The following is an 18,715-nucleotide window of genomic DNA, read 5'->3' on the forward strand; positions in this document are numbered from 1 at the left end:
TTGTGTTTATGCCTGAACATATGATTGTAGAGCATAAACATTATGTAACACATGTAATTAGAAAACCTACGAGACCCAGGCATCAGCTTTTAGAGCATCGATGTTGTCTAAAAACAGCCACTAAATGCCACAATTAGCTGCTAACATTCGAGGATAGAAGTCAGTTTTATCTCTGCAGGATTACTTCTTTATACGGGATGCCTGAAGTGATGTAATTATGATACAACATTTTTTTAATTAACATGATTTTAACTAGTTTTCCAAATCAAAATTTTAAGTATAAAACTAATTCTTCCAGTAGATAATATCTGTAATATCTGTTCTCCTAGTGAAACAAAAAGCATTAAAATATACAAAAATGCAAACAAATAGAAAATGAAAATAAATAAAAATCTTAAATTAAATAATGAAATAAAAATGCAAACTATAAACTGAAAAAAAGATTTGATTAAAACTGAACTTAAAAAATGCAAACTATAAAATAAATAGAAAAAAAATTAATAAAAAATACAAAAAATAAAATGGAAAAAATTTAAAACAGAAATTAAAAAATGCAAAATAATATAAAATAAATTGAAAAATGGAATTAATACAAAAGTAAAACAATACAGAAAATGTAATTTGAAATGACATAAATGTACAAAAATACAATGAAATAAAAAATACCACATATTAAAAATACAAAAGAATTACATTTCATTAAAACATTACAAAAAAACACAGATTTTTGTACTTCTCATTTCTTGCTCTTTGCTACACATTTATTTATTTGTGGTTTTCCCACAGGGAGGGCAGCACCAGCATCCTCAACAACCTGCTGTCCAGGATGGAGCAATACGCCAACAACCTGGAGAACCTGGTGGAGGAGCGGACGCAGGCCTACCTGGAGGAGAAGCGGAAAGCCGAAAACCTCCTCTACCAAATCCTCCCACAGTAAGAAAGGAACAACCAAACCCACCAATTAACTGGAGCTCAGCTGATTGGACGATGCACCGCCGGCTCGCAGTGACACTCTGTCAGCGCCGCTAAACCTCTGTATTAATTAAAGACTCAAACGCATTTCCCAGCTGTGCGATCTCGCTGCAGATAAAAAGGGCAGCAGAGGGAGAACAGGAAGGCGAAACCACTCATTAAAGAGAGACAGCAGAACGGAGCAAATCCAGCTTTCCTCCATCGTTTATCCTCGTCTTCCTCCTTCGTCATGTTGAAATTAGGGAGACAGAAAAAGGGCCTGAGAGGAACAGAAGATCTGATTTCTCACCGCGCTCCAGATTTAAACAAACTGACCTCTGCCTCCGAGATGTTCCTGCCTTTGGTGTTGTTTGATTGAAGGGAAATTAACATGAGCAGAGATAAACTGACATCTGGGGATGATTTTAGTGGCCAGGCGTTCAGCCAGAGCCCAGGGCTGCTGGGTAATAAGGAGAAAACAGCTGAAAAAACATCTTTTCTTTGACTTTAGAGCCTCTGCCATCTTACTGCACCAGATAATTCAATATGTTTGCAAAATCTATCACCAAAATCGTACTTAGTCCCACCTTTGTTTTAAAAAACCCTGCAAAAAAATTAAAGATGGCCGCCATCGTCAACTAAATGTGGCACTAGATTTGCTTATATTTATCATTTAGTGTCAAATTTTACATTGGACCCATAGAAATAATATCTACTGATTTTTCATTTTTCAAGATGGCCACCATGGTTGTCATGGAAAATGTTAAAAATCTGTTTGGTATCAAATAACACATTTTGAACTATGGAAATATATATATTGATATTGTGTATTATTTTTCTGGTGGACATTTTTCAAAATGGCCGCCATCATTATAATAGTTTAAATAATATATTTAAACTAAAATCTCCAGTAGTTATTTTATTCCCCAAAAACCCTCACTAACCACTAATTCACTAATTCACTAAACAAGAATGTTAGCTCTGCTAATGCTAAACCGCTAAACATGTAAAAATGAGCAAAAGCTAATCCTAAGCATATAAAAGGATTAGTAGAAGTGAATACTGAAGTGCTGAGCACATACAAAGAAGTGGAAGCTAAAGCTTAACAGCTAAACACTTACACTATTAGTAGAAGCTAAAGCTAACTGCTAAACCTATAAAAAATTTGTGAAAGCTAAAGCAAAACCCGCTAACACAAAAAATTACTGGAGGCTAACACTAAACAGCTAAACACATCAAAAAAGTTAGCAGGCGCTACCACTAACCATGAAGACGACTGTCTCCCTGTCGGTCACGTCTTCTTCTCCTTCCGCTTGACGACTGATGTGAAACTAACAAACATCAAAGTCCTCAGTCTCTGATTTTGCTTCATATTATTATTGTAACTTTGCATGAACAAGATGACCAAAGTTGAAAACATGATGGGTAACGTTGTGTGTCAATAACCGATTAAAGCGTCTCAAAAACTTGAGAAAAGGTCATCACCCTGAAATTAAACTGGCTAAGGGGAAACATTAGCGGTTAGCATGCTAACTCCTGTGCTGGTATCCTCATTTTTACAGTGCTGTTCGTGTGTGTGTGTGTGTGCTTGTGTGTGTGTGTGTGTGCAGCTCGGTGGCGGAGCAGCTGAAGCGCGGCGAGACAGTTCAGGCTGAGGCCTTCGACAGCGTCACCATCTACTTCAGCGACATCGTCGGCTTCACCTCTCTGTCTGCGGAGAGCACGCCGCTGCAGGTACGCTTCCCGCCGCGCTGCCGTCGTGATCTCCAGCAGAGAGAGTGTGTTCCCACACACACACTCAGTGTGTGACTGGAAATAGATCAGCTGCTGTTAGATTGGAGATGTTGACGCAGAGTTGAGTCACTTTATCCAGACAGATAGAGAATCTGCTCTGTTGTGGTGGAGATAGAAAGTTTTAAGTGCTGAGATATTTACACCAGAAACTAGACAAAAATACATGTTAAGATTTGATGTTATTTACAATTGTCATTATTATTATTATGGATCCGTAGGTTTTCTTGAACATTTCTTGAATGGGAGGCATTTTGTAATAATTTTTTTGTGAATACCATAACATGTTTTAATTACAAAGTTCTGATAATTACTGTGTCGGAAAATGAAAAAGGTCGGATTAAGCAAGTGTTTCAAACAGAAGAGTAGCGGTAAGCTAATTATTTTGTTCTTGTTGTGCTGTAGTAAAAGAAATGCCTCTAATTTACGGTAAAATACTCGTAGTGTTTTACAGTATTTGTACGGTAACATTTTATGGTGTTTATGTGGTAAAACCTTACGGTCTTTATACAGTGTTTTACAGTATTGATACTGTAAAATGTTAGTGTTTTTATGGTAAAATGTTACAGTATTTTATGGTTTTTATATGCTCAAATTTGATATTTATACAGTAAAATTTTACCATGTTTATATGGTAAATTCCTACAGTATTTGTATGGTCAAATATTACAGAATTTCTACAGTAAAAGTTTATCGTAAAATTTTACAGTAAAATTTTACTGTAAAATTCTACGATATTTTACGGCATTTGGTAAAATTTTTAGTTATTTCTACAGTAATATTTTACAGTATTTTCTAAGGTTATTTTTTTTGTTATTCTACAGACGTTTTTTTACAGTGTGGTTGTGTATTTTCTTGTCCTACTGGTCACTTTTTGAAACCAAGTTTGGATTAAATAAATAAAATCTATTTCTCTCCTGCAGGTCGTCACGTTGCTCAACGATCTGTACACCTGCTTCGATGCCATAATCGACAACTTTGACGTCTACAAGGTGGGTTTGGGTCACCAGTGGGTCTAACTGGGACGTGGCGGTGGTGAACTGGTGCTGTACTGGTTTGTGTCCGGTCTGCAGGTGGAGACCATTGGAGACGCCTACATGGTGGTGTCGGGGCTGCCGGTCCGGAACGGGAAGCTCCACGCCAGAGAGGTGGCTAGCATGTCGCTAGCGCTGCTGGAGCAGGTCAGAACCTTCAAGATCCGACACCGACCCAACGACCAGCTCCGGCTGAGGATAGGCATTCACACCGGTGAGTCTGAAGGTCGACCGCCGCAGCAAGGTCACAGCGTTCAGGGGTCAAAGGTCGGAAACGACTTGTAACGCAACAAAACCGTCATCAGTTAGAAACTGGAGCAGGAAGAGTAGAAAATCAGAACTCTGCTGAGTAAACATCCAACTGGATCATCCAACAAAACATCCTACTCAACAAAACGTCCAACCATCCAACGGAACATCCAACCATCCAACAAAACATCCAACAATCCAATGAAACATCCAACCATCCAACAAAACATCCAACAATCCAATGAAACATCCAACCATCCAACAAAACATCCAACCATCCAACAAAACATCCAACAATCCAATGAAACATCCAACCATCCAACAAAACATCCAACAAAACATCCAACCATCCAACAAAACATCCAACAATCCAATGAAACATCCAACCATCCAACAAAACATCCAACCATCCAACAAAACTTCCAACCAAACATCCATTCATCCATCCGTCCATTAAACCGTCCATTTTATTTTATTTATTTGGATCATGATAGAAGAATAAAATCAAACATGAACAACAGACACATTTTGGCACCACAATAATCTTAACCTGCTTGAATAGAAGCAGGAAGAAGCAAAAACCATCCAAAGTTTATTTCAACCACAGTAAAACTATCAGCTGGAGACATTGAGCAGCAGCAGCATGATGATGATGTTCCTGGTTGCTGGTTGCTAGTTGCTGGTTGCTGGCAGCATGATGGTTGCTAGTTGCTGGTTGCTGGTTGCTAGTTGCTGGTTGCTGGCAGCAGCACCAGGTTTGTCTCTCTCCCTCTGACCGTCTGGTTCCTCAGGTCCGGTGTGCGCCGGCGTTGTGGGGCTGAAGATGCCGCGGTACTGCCTGTTTGGAGACACGGTCAACACGGCGTCCCGCATGGAGTCCAACGGAGAGGGTGAGAGCTGATGACATCACTTCCTGTCTGCTTTAACAGGGAGACGAGTCTGAAACCAGGCTGTGCTCTGGAGATATTTTAGTAATATTTGATTTAATTATTATGTTTATATTTTTTGTAATTTGCTCCATATTACAACGCTAAGAAAATGTTAAAAAAATTAATATTACGAGTATAAAGTCATAATATTGCAACTTTTTTCTAAATATTCTGAATTTATTCTCAAATTATTTCAACTTTATTCTTATTTTATATATTTATTAGCATGACCCTAATAATTTGTCGTAATATAGCAACAATTCAAAGCAAAAAAATATAAATAATTGTAATTAAATAAGATAAATACTATTCCCACAGATTATTTCACTTATAACAAGAGAAAAATATCTTATTATTGGAATAATCTGCCTGTAAAATATGTATTTTTCATCAGTTTTAATAAATTATTTACTTGAAAAAAGATTATTACTTTTAAGTTAATTTGATTTTATTTGTACTTAAACTAGAACACTCTGTCTTATTTCTATCATTATATTTTTATATTATATTTTACTATGTAGAGAATATTTGTAATTTCAGGAATATTCTGGAGATAAATAAATCAAAAATGAGCCGTTTTCTTTACATATCAGCAGCAGATCAGTGTCTCGGTTGCTGCCTCGTTGTGAGCTGAGGATATTTTCCGACTGGATCATCAGATGTATTGATCAGCTGCTGAGTGTTTTCCTGTATCGGTTCTCTGGTGAATTATTGATGTTTCTCTCAGAAAAAAGCCGTAAACTGCAGCAGGACGGAATCGTTTCTCCTTTGTTAACTAATAAAACTCACCAGGTTTTTCCTCTGAGCTGCTGGTTTCTGTTCAAACTGTGTTTTATTTAGAAGCTATAGAGTTATTTCTATTCCACCCTGAGAGGTTTTTTCATCTTATCCCTGCTGTGCTTTTGGTTTTCCTCGCAGCCTTAAAGATCCACGTTTCCTCCGCCACCAAAGAAGTGCTGGATGAGTTTGGTTACTTTGACCTTCAGCTGCGTGGAGACGTAGAAATGAAGGCAAGATCTGATCACTTCTGTCTTTTTTTATTTCTTTCTCTAGTTGAGTCATTTTCTACAAGGCTGCTTCCTCTCCAGAACACAAGAGCTCAGAGTTTCCTGTGAAATCGATTTGATTCACTGAGATGTTTCAGAAAATGTGAAATAATTGAGGAAGCACTTAAAATTCCCCAAAATTCAACTCAAATTAGCTTTTTTAATCCCAAAACGAAGCTCAATGTCACTTTAAAAAGTTGAGGGCTGCAGGCAGGAAGCGTTTCCTCTAGCAGTCTGTGTCGCAGCACAGCTGGTTGGCTTCTGACCAAAGAGTTAGGTTAAATGAGACATGGCGGTGGCACCATCATGCTGTGGGATGCTTTTCTTCAGCTGTGACAGGAGAGCTAGAGGAAGGTAGAGCAACAAAACTCAAGAGTGTAGTAGGAGTAGAAACACTTCAACGTGTTTTTACTTCCCTACAGGTAAAAAGTAGAAATCTAAGAAAATATTCAAGTTAAGAATAAAAAAGTTTTTTGTAAAAATGCGACTCGAGATCGTAAAATATGATTTAAAATGTAAAAAACTGTAAAAGTTAAGTTCAAATTCTGGTGCTTAATAGACTCAAATGAAAAGTTAATGGTATGCTAACGCGCTAATACAGGAACTACTCTCTCATTTAGCGCTTTAGCAATTTTGCTAACTTTAAACATGTTTAGCTTCCCTGGATAAAAGCAACAATTTTCTTGGCTGTTTTGTAAACTTTAAGTTGTGTTGAAGTTTAATGTTAATGAAAATCTATGCTCTTATTTTGAAGTGGGTGAATACGCAGCAGTTCCACTTCCTCTCATGTTCTCCAGCCAAGATTCTGTACCCAGAATGCATCTCTGTAGAGCTATAGCGTAGTTAGGGTTAGCATAGCTAACGCTTTAGCTAACAGTGCCAAAGATCCTTTAAAACTGATTCTGGTAAAATGAAAAGTTATTTTTACTTTGCTGCTCTTTGAAGTATTTCTGCTCTTGAGTTTTACTCATTCAGTGGGTAAAATAAAAACACTTCATGTTCTTCCCATTGATAGGAATTTAAATATATTTCTCTGTACCAGTTTTATCTTGGTTTTTTCAGCAAGGTGTATTTTTGTCTTGTTTTTTTTTTTTCGTCCCTTTAATTGAGCCAATAAGACCTTCTGGAAACAAAATGGCCGCCGCAGTCGAAGCCTCCTTCCTGCTGTGTTGGTGTGACCAGATCCTCGGTGTCGGCCGTTATCGAGGCCCAATCAAACCGCTGCTGCGTCTCCATTGACCAGCTGATTGATTTGTGTTTTTTTGTTGTTATTTTTCAGGGTAAAGGTAAAATGAGGACATATTGGCTTCTTGGGGAGAAGACTGATGTGTACGTGATCTGAGAGCCTGCTGACGGCGCGGCTACTTTATTTGTTCTAGAATAAGTCCTTAACTGTGATTTCCAGCGAAAACAGACAGGAACAGAGGGAATCCCAGGTATATTTATTACCTGCTCAGCTAAATAAAACAGAGAGAAACGTTGTTTTTGTATGAAGAGGGTGCTTTTCACAGATGAATCCTTATTTTTTTGTGCTTTCTATATTCAGATTTGTAATAACGTGTTTGGAAGTCGACAATGTTTTACGTATTTTTGGAAAGATTTACAGGTACAGAAAAGCAACCGTTGCCACTGCAGGGGGTTGATCAACCGTTTAACACAGCTGATGTATATATGTATATCCAAGACACTGTAAAATATTTTGTTCAATAAAATGAGTGAAGCACTCTTTTTTTTCATTTATAAAATGGGATTTGTTGTTTTTTCTTTGTACTTATTGACTTTTAGGCAAGAAATAATTACTAACATGAACATAGATTTACAATAAATACCATTAATATGCATTTAAGGAGCAGATAAACTCAAAATGTATAAATTGGACCTATAAATTATACTACACTTTTTGAGTAAACATGTTTAATATTTGGCCTCAGTGCTGCCCTCTTTGGGTGGGACGGTTGCTACTGCAGATTAATTTTCGTATTGGGTTTTATAATTGGGTTTCCATGGTAACACCCAGAGACTTTCACTGAAAAGTTGAATTTGCTGCAACCAAAAGTGTATTAAACCTGGTTAAATACAGGAAGCGTTTTGACTCGAATCCTGAGGATACGTTTCTTCAATCGAGTCCAAAAGAGCAAATATGCAAAATACTTTTTAAGTTTTTGATCTTCACTAAATAAAATGACTTCCCTGGTTAATAACAACAACTCTAATTACTTGATTGTATTTTATTTTATATTATTGTTTTACTCTTGACTTGATAAATTCGGCCTTTATGACAAAAAAGGTTTGGACTCAGAAAACACTATGAAGTACGGTGGTGGCAGTATTATGCTACGGGGTGCAAACTGGATGGACGAGAATTCACCTCAAATCAAAGGTAGAAACTTTGAAGGTTAAAGATAAAATAGAAATATTTTACTTGGAAATAAGGAGGTTTTAGTGTGTAAATGTTCTAATAGACTGGATAAAAAGCAGCGTGTGTGTGTGTGTGTGTGTGTGTGTGTGTGTGTGTGTGTGTAGGAGACAAACCCGAAATGAAAAAGCAGAAACAGAAATGTTCTGCATCTCATTTCATTTGAGATGTTGGGTTCAGATCCGCTGCGGGCCGCGCCGCGTTTCAGCAACAAATTGGTTTTTCCTGAGAGATAATGAAATGTTTGGAGAGAAAAGCTGCATAAATAGAAGCTAAAATTACTCGTCTCCATAGCGACCGCCTACTAATCCCCGCTGAAGGCCGCGGACGGATCGGGAGCCGAACTCTGACTGACTCCACGCGTGTGGAGCTGCAGCGGCTGCAGGGACGCAGCTCCGTGTTTTCTGTCTTCAAGGACAAAGACGAGATATTTACCGGCGTGGGAGGGAAGCGCTGGTTGCTCTAATTACAGGATCCAGCTGAGGAGAGAGAATGATCCCGGAAGTATCGACGCTTTCAGGAACGTTTGATTCTCCAGCAGGAAAAACGTCTGAAGTTGATTCTTTGAGTCCGACTTTGTTTCTATTTCAGCTGAATTAAATGTAACGGAGTCCAAACTAAAACTTGAAATAGTCAATTCTACGGTGGCTGGCGAGGTCAAATGCAGAAATGATCCAAACTCCAAAACACACCGACACAGAAAAATACTGGAAACAAAAAAAAAGAAATTGATACAAAGAACAACAAAAATACGAAAAATATTGCTACCTAAAAAAGTCACATTATATTTGTTTAGTTTGTGTTTTTGCTTGTAATAATCTGAAAAAGTCAAAGTTCTGCTGGAATCCTGTCTTATAAAGTTTGTTTTGTTTTTTTCGCGTGTATTTCCCAGTTTTTGTTCGGGTTGAATGAAGATGCAGCTGTTAGGAAAAATAAACCGAAACCAGACGGGCTTTATTGGCTGGCGGCGCGCCTGGTGGACAGGTGAGGAACTGCAGGACGGGCTCAGTCATCAGGCAGCTCCTCCTCATCCAGCCGGTCCTGGATCCTGGTGCTGAACTGAGACGACTTCTTGAAAGGAGCGTTCGGGTTCTTGAAGGTCGAAACACGCTGCCGACCAAAGCAAACAGGATCAGAACAAAGGTTAAATATGATGAGAATGAATACATTCAGATTATAATCTCCTATAAACTGTTTATCAGCCACTTTCCGTATTCATGCAGTGACCAGTTTTAAATATGGAGCCATAAATATCACTAGATGCCTTTTGGAGAATGGAATAGAAATTAAAGATGGCTGCCAGTTGTTCAGACGTGAGGAGGATCGTGACCTTAATGTGACCCAAAATGAAAAACGGTTTGACCCCCGTCTGAGGCGAGTCGCTCTCAGTTCATGATTCTTTATTTTTAACGTATAAAAACATGTAAAGGTGACTAAATCCACACCTGGATGTTCTGGACGTTGTCGCTCCAGAACGTGATGGCGTCCTCGTTTCTGTAATTGTGATCCTGAAGACGAGGGGAGAAACGTTAAAAATGTTCCGGTTCCCCTGATTTAATGAGAGCTAACAGGTGTTAGCATGAAGCTACACGTGCCGTCGACGCCTCCGGTCTGCTGGGGAAGAATCCCGGGGCGCAGAAATGACACCGTTGTGTCGTCCGGTAGTCTGGCTTTAGTTCCGGTTCTACCGGCTTCAACTCGTCCAGAATCTTCTCCCTGTGGAGGCAGGAGGCGAGCCGGTCAGAGGGAAGCTGCCGGTCCACGATTAAAATGTGTTTTATAGCCTAAAACATCCAGACAAACAGTCAAAATGATGTATTTGGGGAGTAAATCCTCCTCTCTGCATGAGTTTAACATCCAGAAACCCTGAGATGAATCAGCAGCACTTAGAAGAGAAAGGAAATTGAATATACGGCTTGAGAGGCTCTTCTACGTTTCCATCAAACTCGCGGAGCTTTTTATTCCCTCTCAGCTCTAACATGCGACAGGAAGTTAATTTCTAAGGGGGAGTCCTTCATCAAAATGACTGGGCTCCATGTAAAATAACACCATAAAGTCTGATTTAACCCAGACGGGTAAATATTACCCCATTTCCCCTGCAACGCTTTCCAGAAATGACATTTTCCTCTGCAGGATAAAAGGCGTTGTGTGACTCACCGCATCATCCGGGATAAATGTTTCTCCAGCAGCTCCTTCCTGACGCCTGCACCACCAAATAAAACACAAACCGACTCAGAGAGCACAGGAAACAGGACTTTTCAGAGTAAATACACAGATGTGCGAACGCTGTGATTCTCTGATGAAGGAACATGGAGGTGCTGACCTTTGACCCTCAGACCTGGACTCTTCAGAGGGATGTAAGACGTACTGAACACAGATAAAGTCTCCATTTTACACCCTCGGTTTATGGTGATGAGCCCCTCGTGTCCGTTCAACCGGACGCTCTCATTCTTGTCGTCGATGTTGAGAGCGGCCACGGCGTTCTGGAGGACGACAGGAAGTCAGAGATAAAAACTGAAACTTCACTGTGAATACCGTCACTGCACGCCTTCACTTTGAAACGTTTTGTGTGTTAATGTAAATTGTTCACTCAAATTTCATGAGGTAGCGGCAGAAAAGTTATCAAAACTGTGAAAAACAAGAGCTCTTAGTTGAAAGTAGGGCCAGACGATATGTTTCATAGAAATCGATATCAATAATTATTGATTCTGTTTTTTCTAAACATCTGAAAAATGGCCAGATTGGTGGAATAAACTTGTTTTATTTACAGTTTTCACCTCACACCATTGGTTTTTATTTTTTTATTATTATTTTTCAGCAGTTATGAGGCATGATGTCAAAACCTTAAATTTCTGCTGTGCAAGTTACTCAGCAGGGTGTTGCTAGGCAACAAGAGTGAGTGAGTTTCTAGGTAACCGAAAAGAGAGTGAGTTAGTCGATTCCACCATTTTATCTTGGCCAATCGTGAGAGTTAGAGCAGCTAACGTCTTTCCTCTGCCTACATCCCCCAGAATGCTGTGCAGTTATCAGACTTATTATCTATTAATATTGATCACGTCTCTATAGCGTAATGTTATTGATTTATTGTCCAGTTCCAGTTGAACGGCTGTAAATAAAAACCAGCAATATTTCTTATGTCATTTTCAGTAAAGTACCTGATTATCTGCAGTTTGTTGAAATAATTTTAGTTTACCAAATATCCATGGCGACCAGGTGTTGTTTATATAATCAGGAACAGCTGATTAGTATCAAATAACAAAAACACCAAGAAATCCCAGCTATGAAACATACCTTTTATGAAATCGTGTCAAAACTGTTTTTATTGCTCTGATCTAATGTTCTAGTCCTAAATATTGAGTTTTAATTTGCTGTAAACGGATAATTATGTCACTTAACAGAAATAAACCTTTGTGTATTAACTTTATATAATGTGTTTAATTAAAAGTTGGAGTTATTAAAACGTATTAACTTTTTGAATGGGTCTTTTGGTTTATTAGACTATAAAATGCCTGTAATGGCAATATTCAGTAAATTAGAATGCTATTAATTTATTTCAGTAACTATGTACATAATATAGATTAATTACACATGATGGATGTTTTCAAGCCTTTATTTCTGTTAATTAAGACGATTTTCCGAGAAAAGCCAATGAAAACACGCTATCTAAGATAAGAATAAACATCAGATCAATATAATTAATAAGAAAGATGTGGGATTAATAAAAAAAATACCTCGTTAATTTCAAAAGGTGCTTCTAAAATAGTGGGGGTTTGGTCCGATTTTAAAGTCCATTTTCTACTTTCTGTTTGTTTCTCTTAGTTTACAGTTGGCAGCTGTCCTCCCCATTATTAGTCTGCATGATTCTTTTGGGGGTCATTTTACACTAAAACAGCGGATAACTCAGCTCACCTCCTCCACCCAGTTGTCCTTAAGGATTCCTCTAGGGCGGATTTCCTCCTCGGCCATGGTGACATAAAAACAGCTGCTAACTCAGTAGCGAAACCACTCAGAAGTGTCCTCGGACTGCCGTTTCTCCGTTTAGAAGTCTCCCGTAGCAACGGGCAGCGCTTCGCGGAAGTGTTGTCATAGAAACCGTGGTCGACGTTTGCTAGGCTGTGTTAGCCCGTTGTCTGTGAATATAACTACGGGAATACTGTAAAGAACAGCGCGTTTCCATCTAAGAGGACTCGACAGAACATTACTAAGCATTATGTTTAGGTGATAACTTTTACAGAATGAGAGAGAATCACTGCAGAAAGTCCAAAGAAGGACTTTGAAATACTTCCGGAAATAATTGAGAACGCTTCAATATTTCAGGAAAATTTAAAGGGACAGACACGGTGCATCTCTGACGGGCACTAAAAGTTGTTCGTTATGTATGTAAAAATAAAGAGAAAGACAGATTAAATCCCTGAAAAAATATTTGAACCCTTTCAGACCAGATTATTTTCTAGCAAAAAACTTTGGGAACACTTTATATGGAGGGATGTGCATAAGACTGACATGGCATGACACAACACCGGTCATGAACATGAAGAAGTCTTCATAAAATTGCATAACTTGGTGTGCTGTGGTGGCGCAGGGGTTGAGCTCGGCCTGCGTGTGCAGGCTTTGGTCCTCGACGTGGCCGTCAAAGGTTCGATTCCCGGCCTTTGCCGCATGTCTTCCCCTTCTCTCATTGCCTGCTTTCCTGTTGGTTGGCTGTCAATTAAACGCCACTAGAGCCAAACAAATACAATTTCATATTGATAAGCCAAAGTTTTATTTGTTGATTTACTTGTGATTTCATGTGTACTGGCATACATTACATTAATAAAGATGATTAGCTTTCTAAAATAAACATTTCAAAGCCAAAACTACTAAATCATCTCATTCTTGCCTGATTGCCATATAAAACGCTGCTCTCTGAAATCCACTGGTCTGTTTTCTACCACCTACAACTGAGACGCCTGCAGCAGAACGTCACTGCTGTTCTGGAAGGTAAATGCATTTTACATCCAAGTCAAGAAACATCACCACCTTACAACCTCCTTCCTATTTTTCAGGCAACCTTGCTGAATCATTGTATTTATTTATTTATTCATATCAGTGCAAACCCGTCTAAATATAACACTGTGTGCTGGTTGCTGTGGAAATAAAGCACAGAAACAAACCTCTGTTGCTGAGAAACAGCGAGTAGACCTTTCCCTGTAGCGGTCACCAGCAGCTCAGCATGAAACAGAGGCAAACTGTGTAGGCTGTGGCCCTACATGGGGAAACCCATATGGGACCCATATGGACTGCTCTCCTTTTCCCCACATGGGGCCCACCTAGGCCTGCTGGCAGGGCAGGAGCTGGACTGAAACACGACTGTCACTTTCACAGCGATGTGGGATTATTCCAGCTGGACGTGACGATGTGGGATTATTCCAGCTGGACGTGACGATGTGGGATTATTCCAGCTGGACGTGACGATGTGGGATTATTCCAGCTGGACGTGACGATGTGGGATTATTCCAGCTGGACGTGACGATGTGGGATTATTCCAGCTGGACGTGACGATGTGGGATTATTCCAGCTGGACGTGACGATGTGGGATTATTCCAGCTGGACGTGACGATGTGGGATTATTCCAGCTGGACGTGACGACATATCCTGGAATTAATGCAGCAAAATGGAACCAAATGTAGCAGCACTTTGGAGTTTTAGGAGGTTTTAATAACTGACGTTAAACTTTATCTTAGGCTCTTGCTGACCTTTATTGTTCTTTTTCTTTATTTTTCTAACCAGAGGACCATTAAAATTGAAATAATTGCGTGTTTCCAACAGGGCTCGCCTGGTTTTGCAGCCAAATGTCCTGTCAGCTGGTTGAGCTGCTTTGGGCTCATCTTAGCAGAACCAACCGGTCAGCGATGCGGGCGGCGCCGCCATCAGACGCTCCACATCCTCTGTCATCGTCTCCTTCAGCCCCCCACAGATGTTATTTCTGAGCCACTTGGATGTTGACTGGCTGTCGCCATGGCGACCAGCATCCCTGCAGATGTATTGATGAGGGATAAATCTTTGCATTCAGTGCCACCAGTTTGGCCACGAGTCCCTTCCCTTTGGCCAAATTACTGAGAGGTTTCAGCTTTCATCTTCCCCTGAAGTCACACACTGACCCGAACCGACCAGAACTGACCAGAACCGACCAGAACCGAACCCCCCCACCGGGAGCCGGACCACCGCGACGCTGCAACAACAAACTGCAGCATCCGCCTTTCATCTCTCACTTCATTATCGGGGTCAAGGTGACATGGAGGTCAACCGGATCGGCTTCTCGAGCAACAGGCAGCGACATGCTGAACTCTGCTCACAGGTTTCATTCAAAACTAAAAAGCTTCTCCGGGAACTGACAGTGGAGAAGCTGCAGCTGAGAGCCAGAATAGAAAAGGTGAAGACTGTCCCCTAATGGCGCCTTTCTGTCTGGAACCAGCAGGAGACAAAAGCTGATAAAAGCACCAAGAGAAACCAAGTATTTATGTCTGTATGAATGGAAACGCAGCATGATGGGGCTTTATGATAGATAGAAAAACAGGAAGAGGAAATTCTCAGAAATGTACATGTTTCTTTCCTAGGAAATTTCTGAGATTAATCTCAAATTTTCAGTTTCAAAAGTCAAAAATTTGCTTAAAAACAATAACAAATTTTGAGTTTGATCTAGGAAATTTTATTTTTTAAAAAAAGGACATCTGTGAGAAATAAACTTGGAAATTTTGAGAATAATCTCAGAAATTTTGAAGAAAAATCATGGAAATCTCTGATGTTCAAAAGTTGAAATTTTCTGCTGAAAAACTCAGAAATGTTGCAGAACAAAACATTTTTAAAAATTATCTGAAGCTTTTTTCATCTAAAAAAAAATTCTGGAAGAAACTTTTTGAAAAGTCAAAAATGTGCTAGAAAAAAAATCTGAAATATTTTAGATTTTTCTTTTTATTTCAGTTTGAAAAACATTTTTTTTTTACTTGTTTCTTCCAGAATATTTTCTTATTTTTTGTTAATATTCTACAGATATCTTCTATCTGGGTATTTTCTGAAACCTACATGGAAAAAGAGAACCACAGACAACGTATATGAGTTTTTAGCCAAGCATCTGCAGAAGGAGAAGACACAGTGAGCTGCTCCTACGAGCCGTTCACAGAGCGTTCTGAAAATCTTTGGGTAGAGCTTGTCTTTTATTTTCAAACTTCAAAGAGGGAGGATAGGCAAGATAGACAGCAGAGGAAACAGCAGAGGTCGTAAAACATTTTACCTAAACACAGCAAAGGTCGTAAAACAATTTAACATCTGTCCCATGATCTGAGCCCGGTTCAAATCTCGGTCAAACTGTTTCACATGAAGATAACAGGCAGCTGTGACTTCTAGGTCAGTTCACACATACAGTTTAAAGAAGAGAACACTTTAAACTGGCGAACATTAGACTGAAATATGAACTAAAGTAACAACAAAATGATAATACCAAAAAATCCCTATCACTTCATGACCCTAACATGCCGCCGTAGGGGTTTATTTTAATTTCGAGAATAAATCCATAATAAATGTAAATAAATGATCCTCAGGATGAAAAGTGCAGGTTCTCTGTTTCCTCTCAGGATTAAGATCTTTATATAAAACTGTTCATTTAATGACGGTTATTGACGCGTTGATGTGATCAATTACAGCCATCAGCTGCAACAAGATGCATTCAGGTTTAGTTTTTATTATCTTGATGTGATCGACCCAAACAGCCAAACTGACCACGTCCAGAACCAGAACGTCTCGTCCTTGTTGGTGACCATTTAATTCAGGAAAATCCTCCACCTGTCTGTGGATTCCAGGCTCTGAAACCGCAGGAACAAAAACTCTCCAATCCAACATAATTTGATTTGCTGCTGGATTTTCTGTCCAGGTTGAATTACGCCGCAGTGTCGCCTTGTGGCGCTCAGTTTGGCAGATTTTGCGCTTCGGCTGCAGTTTGGGCGCATTAAGTTGTTGCCTTTAGAAAAACCTTCGTCTCCAGTAACTAATAGGCTGAGAAACACGTCGACCTTCAGCCGACAGCCGAGGGAAAACATGGAGGATGAGGGGAAACTTATCGGCTCGGTTATTAACACAGATGGAGAAACTGAAGGAAAACAGATTCAGATTCATTTCTGCTAATAATCCAAGCTAAAACAAACTATATGTAAATATATATATATATATATATATATATATATATATATATATATATATATATATATATATATATATGCAGCTTTGTAAAGTACTTTGTTACTGTACTTCAGGTATCTGATTACTTTACATTTTAAGATAAATATCTGTAGTTTACTCTTTTTTTCCACTTATTTCTTCACTGTAAAACATTTGAACTGTGTTGTGTTTATCTTCTTGTCTTTAAGTCAAATTAATTTAGCGAGTTTTTTATTTTAATGTTTGAGTTTGTGAAAGATAAACTAGTAGTGAATTGTGTTCATGTTTTATGAATATTTAGAGTTGAATAAATTATAGTTTATTACGTTAAAAAGCTGAAAGAAGATAAAAAGGACTTGGAACCATTTCTAGGACCACAGACATGTTGTATTTTTGGATAAATAATATTCTTTATGCACAAATATTGAGTTTTTCTTGCTGGTGATAAAACTAAAACCATTTTTAAACCAAAAAATAGAAAACAATTCACCCCCAAAATTTAAAATATTGGATTTTCTTTTAACATTTTATATAATTAATCACAACTTATAGCCAGTGTTTGAGAGCAAACAATAAAAAAATAATGCATGTTTGAAATGTATTTCAACATTTTTCAGTTTTATCCTCTGATTATTTTTGATCAATATTATAAAACGTTTGGACATTCAACCGACAGTGGAGGACAAACATAAATTTCAGGTTTTATAATCGCTTTTATTTGACTATCAAAGCTTTTTTAACGTTCATTTCCTCTGTGAATCATAATCAGATGGATGTGGAGACAGACGTCCGTCCATCCAGACTCGTTTCTTTGACACGTCAGCAGATCTGCTGCTGAACGTCAACAGACGTTTGTTTTCTCTTCCTGTCATTAAGCTTGGGGTCTAAATCCCTCTTGACCGTTTCTGTAACAAAGCTTTGTGAAAACTGGTTTCTTGGTGAAGCATCGACCAGCACCAGGCGGTTCATCCGTCCCTGTTGTTCTAAAGGTCGGCCATTTTGGATTAAGATCTTCCACTTTTGTGTCAAGCAGGAGCCACACCAGAGGTTTTAATCAACTTCCCTCCACTTCATCTCCACCCAACTGTTCTCTTCATCCTGACAAATAAAGGACGACGACGTGGTCAGTTTTCTGAAATGGTATAAAAGGCGATGGGTGTCCAAAGTCCGAACCAGAGCAGAGAGACTTCCGAAGAAAATCCATCTCCTCCAATAAAACGCCGTCCACCGGTCAGAAGATGAGGCGATCGCTTTTGTCCTTCACGTTTGCTGCCGCTCTCTTCCTCAACTGCAAGGCGATACCGATGGGAAAGACTGAGGACGGGTCGTTGGAGCAGGAGGTCTTCACCTCCATCCTGAACGACGAGGCGATGGAGGGCGGCCTGGACCTGGGCGAGGCGGCCAGAGCCCGGGCGCCCAAGGTGATCGTCATCGCCGCCGACCCGACGATCTGGAGGGACCTGAGGGTTCTGCAGAACGGGATGTCCGTCTACAAGCGGAGAGCCGATGACAGCAACCAGGTGGGCGAGCACGGAGACGGCGGCCAGCAGCTGAGCATCCCCATTCTGAGGAGGGACAACATGAGGTGCATGGTGGGCCGGGTGTACCGGCCCTGCTGGGAGGTCTAGGACTGTTCTGCTGCGGGAGGCGACCAGATGGAAGAAAGCAAAGAAAAAGTCCCGTCCTGTCTCAAGAAATGTGTCTTTGAGTGTTGAAGTCACTGCAGATCTGTGAATAAATACTATTCAGTTCTGCTTTATGTCTGCTGTTTTCTTAAAGGTGGCATTTTATGCAGGTTAGAATCAGATTATGTGTGATACAGAACATGTTCACTGCGTTTTGTGAACAAAACTATTCTTGTATGATGAGATTTTGGTGCCTGTTGTGAGATGCTTCAGAGTACAGCTGGACAATCCTGGTCCTGGAGGGCCGGTGTCCTGCAACTCTGAGACGTCTCTCTGGTCCAACACGCTTGAATCCAACAGCTGAATCACCTCCTCAGTGCAGTCAGGTTCTCCAGAGTCCTGCTAACGACCTCATTATTTGACTCAGGTGTGTTGAAGTTGAGACACATTTAAAAGTTGCAGGAGACAGGCCTTCCAGGCCTGG

General features: G+C 39.6%; 3 protein-coding genes across 3 annotated transcripts in view; 2 read left to right on the forward strand and 1 right to left on the reverse strand.

The window, feature by feature from the left end:
• npr2 (natriuretic peptide receptor 2) overlaps positions 1 to 7,745 on the forward strand; it is a 62,369-nt gene extending 54,624 nt beyond the window's left edge. Inside the window, exons 16-22 of the mRNA XM_081613323.1 lie at positions 787 to 933; positions 2,562 to 2,685; positions 3,666 to 3,734; positions 3,816 to 3,990; positions 4,817 to 4,915; positions 5,873 to 5,964; positions 7,280 to 7,745. Coding sequence (XP_081469449.1) covers positions 787 to 933; positions 2,562 to 2,685; positions 3,666 to 3,734; positions 3,816 to 3,990; positions 4,817 to 4,915; positions 5,873 to 5,964; positions 7,280 to 7,342 — 769 coding nt within the window. The 3' untranslated portion in view covers positions 7,343 to 7,745. The remainder of the gene's footprint in view (positions 1 to 786; positions 934 to 2,561; positions 2,686 to 3,665; positions 3,735 to 3,815; positions 3,991 to 4,816; positions 4,916 to 5,872; positions 5,965 to 7,279) is intronic.
• A 1,594-nt stretch (positions 7,746 to 9,339) lies between these two features.
• Positions 9,340 to 12,490, reverse strand: spag8 (sperm associated antigen 8). Its single transcript, XM_017307982.2, has 6 exons — positions 12,326 to 12,490; positions 10,740 to 10,899; positions 10,574 to 10,619; positions 10,012 to 10,132; positions 9,862 to 9,924; positions 9,340 to 9,526 (listed from the first exon to the last, which is right to left on the reverse strand). The coding sequence occupies exons 1-6, from the start codon at positions 12,380 to 12,382 to the stop codon at positions 9,422 to 9,424; spliced, it is 552 nt and encodes a 183-aa protein (XP_017163471.2). The 5' UTR covers positions 12,383 to 12,490; the 3' UTR covers positions 9,340 to 9,421.
• A 5,354-nt stretch (positions 12,491 to 17,844) lies between these two features.
• pmchl (pro-melanin-concentrating hormone, like) lies at positions 17,845 to 18,365 on the forward strand. The gene has a single exon (XM_008424603.3). The coding sequence runs from the start codon at positions 17,845 to 17,847 to the stop codon at positions 18,232 to 18,234; it is 390 nt and encodes a 129-aa protein (XP_008422825.2). The 3' UTR covers positions 18,235 to 18,365.
• The last annotated feature ends 350 nt before the right edge of the window (positions 18,366 to 18,715 follow it).

The sequence above is a fragment of the Poecilia reticulata genome, chromosome 12 (genome assembly GCF_904066995.2).
Source record: "Poecilia reticulata chromosome 12, P_reticulata-male-v2, whole genome shotgun sequence".
NCBI lineage: Eukaryota > Metazoa > Chordata > Actinopteri > Cyprinodontiformes > Poeciliidae > Poecilia > Poecilia reticulata.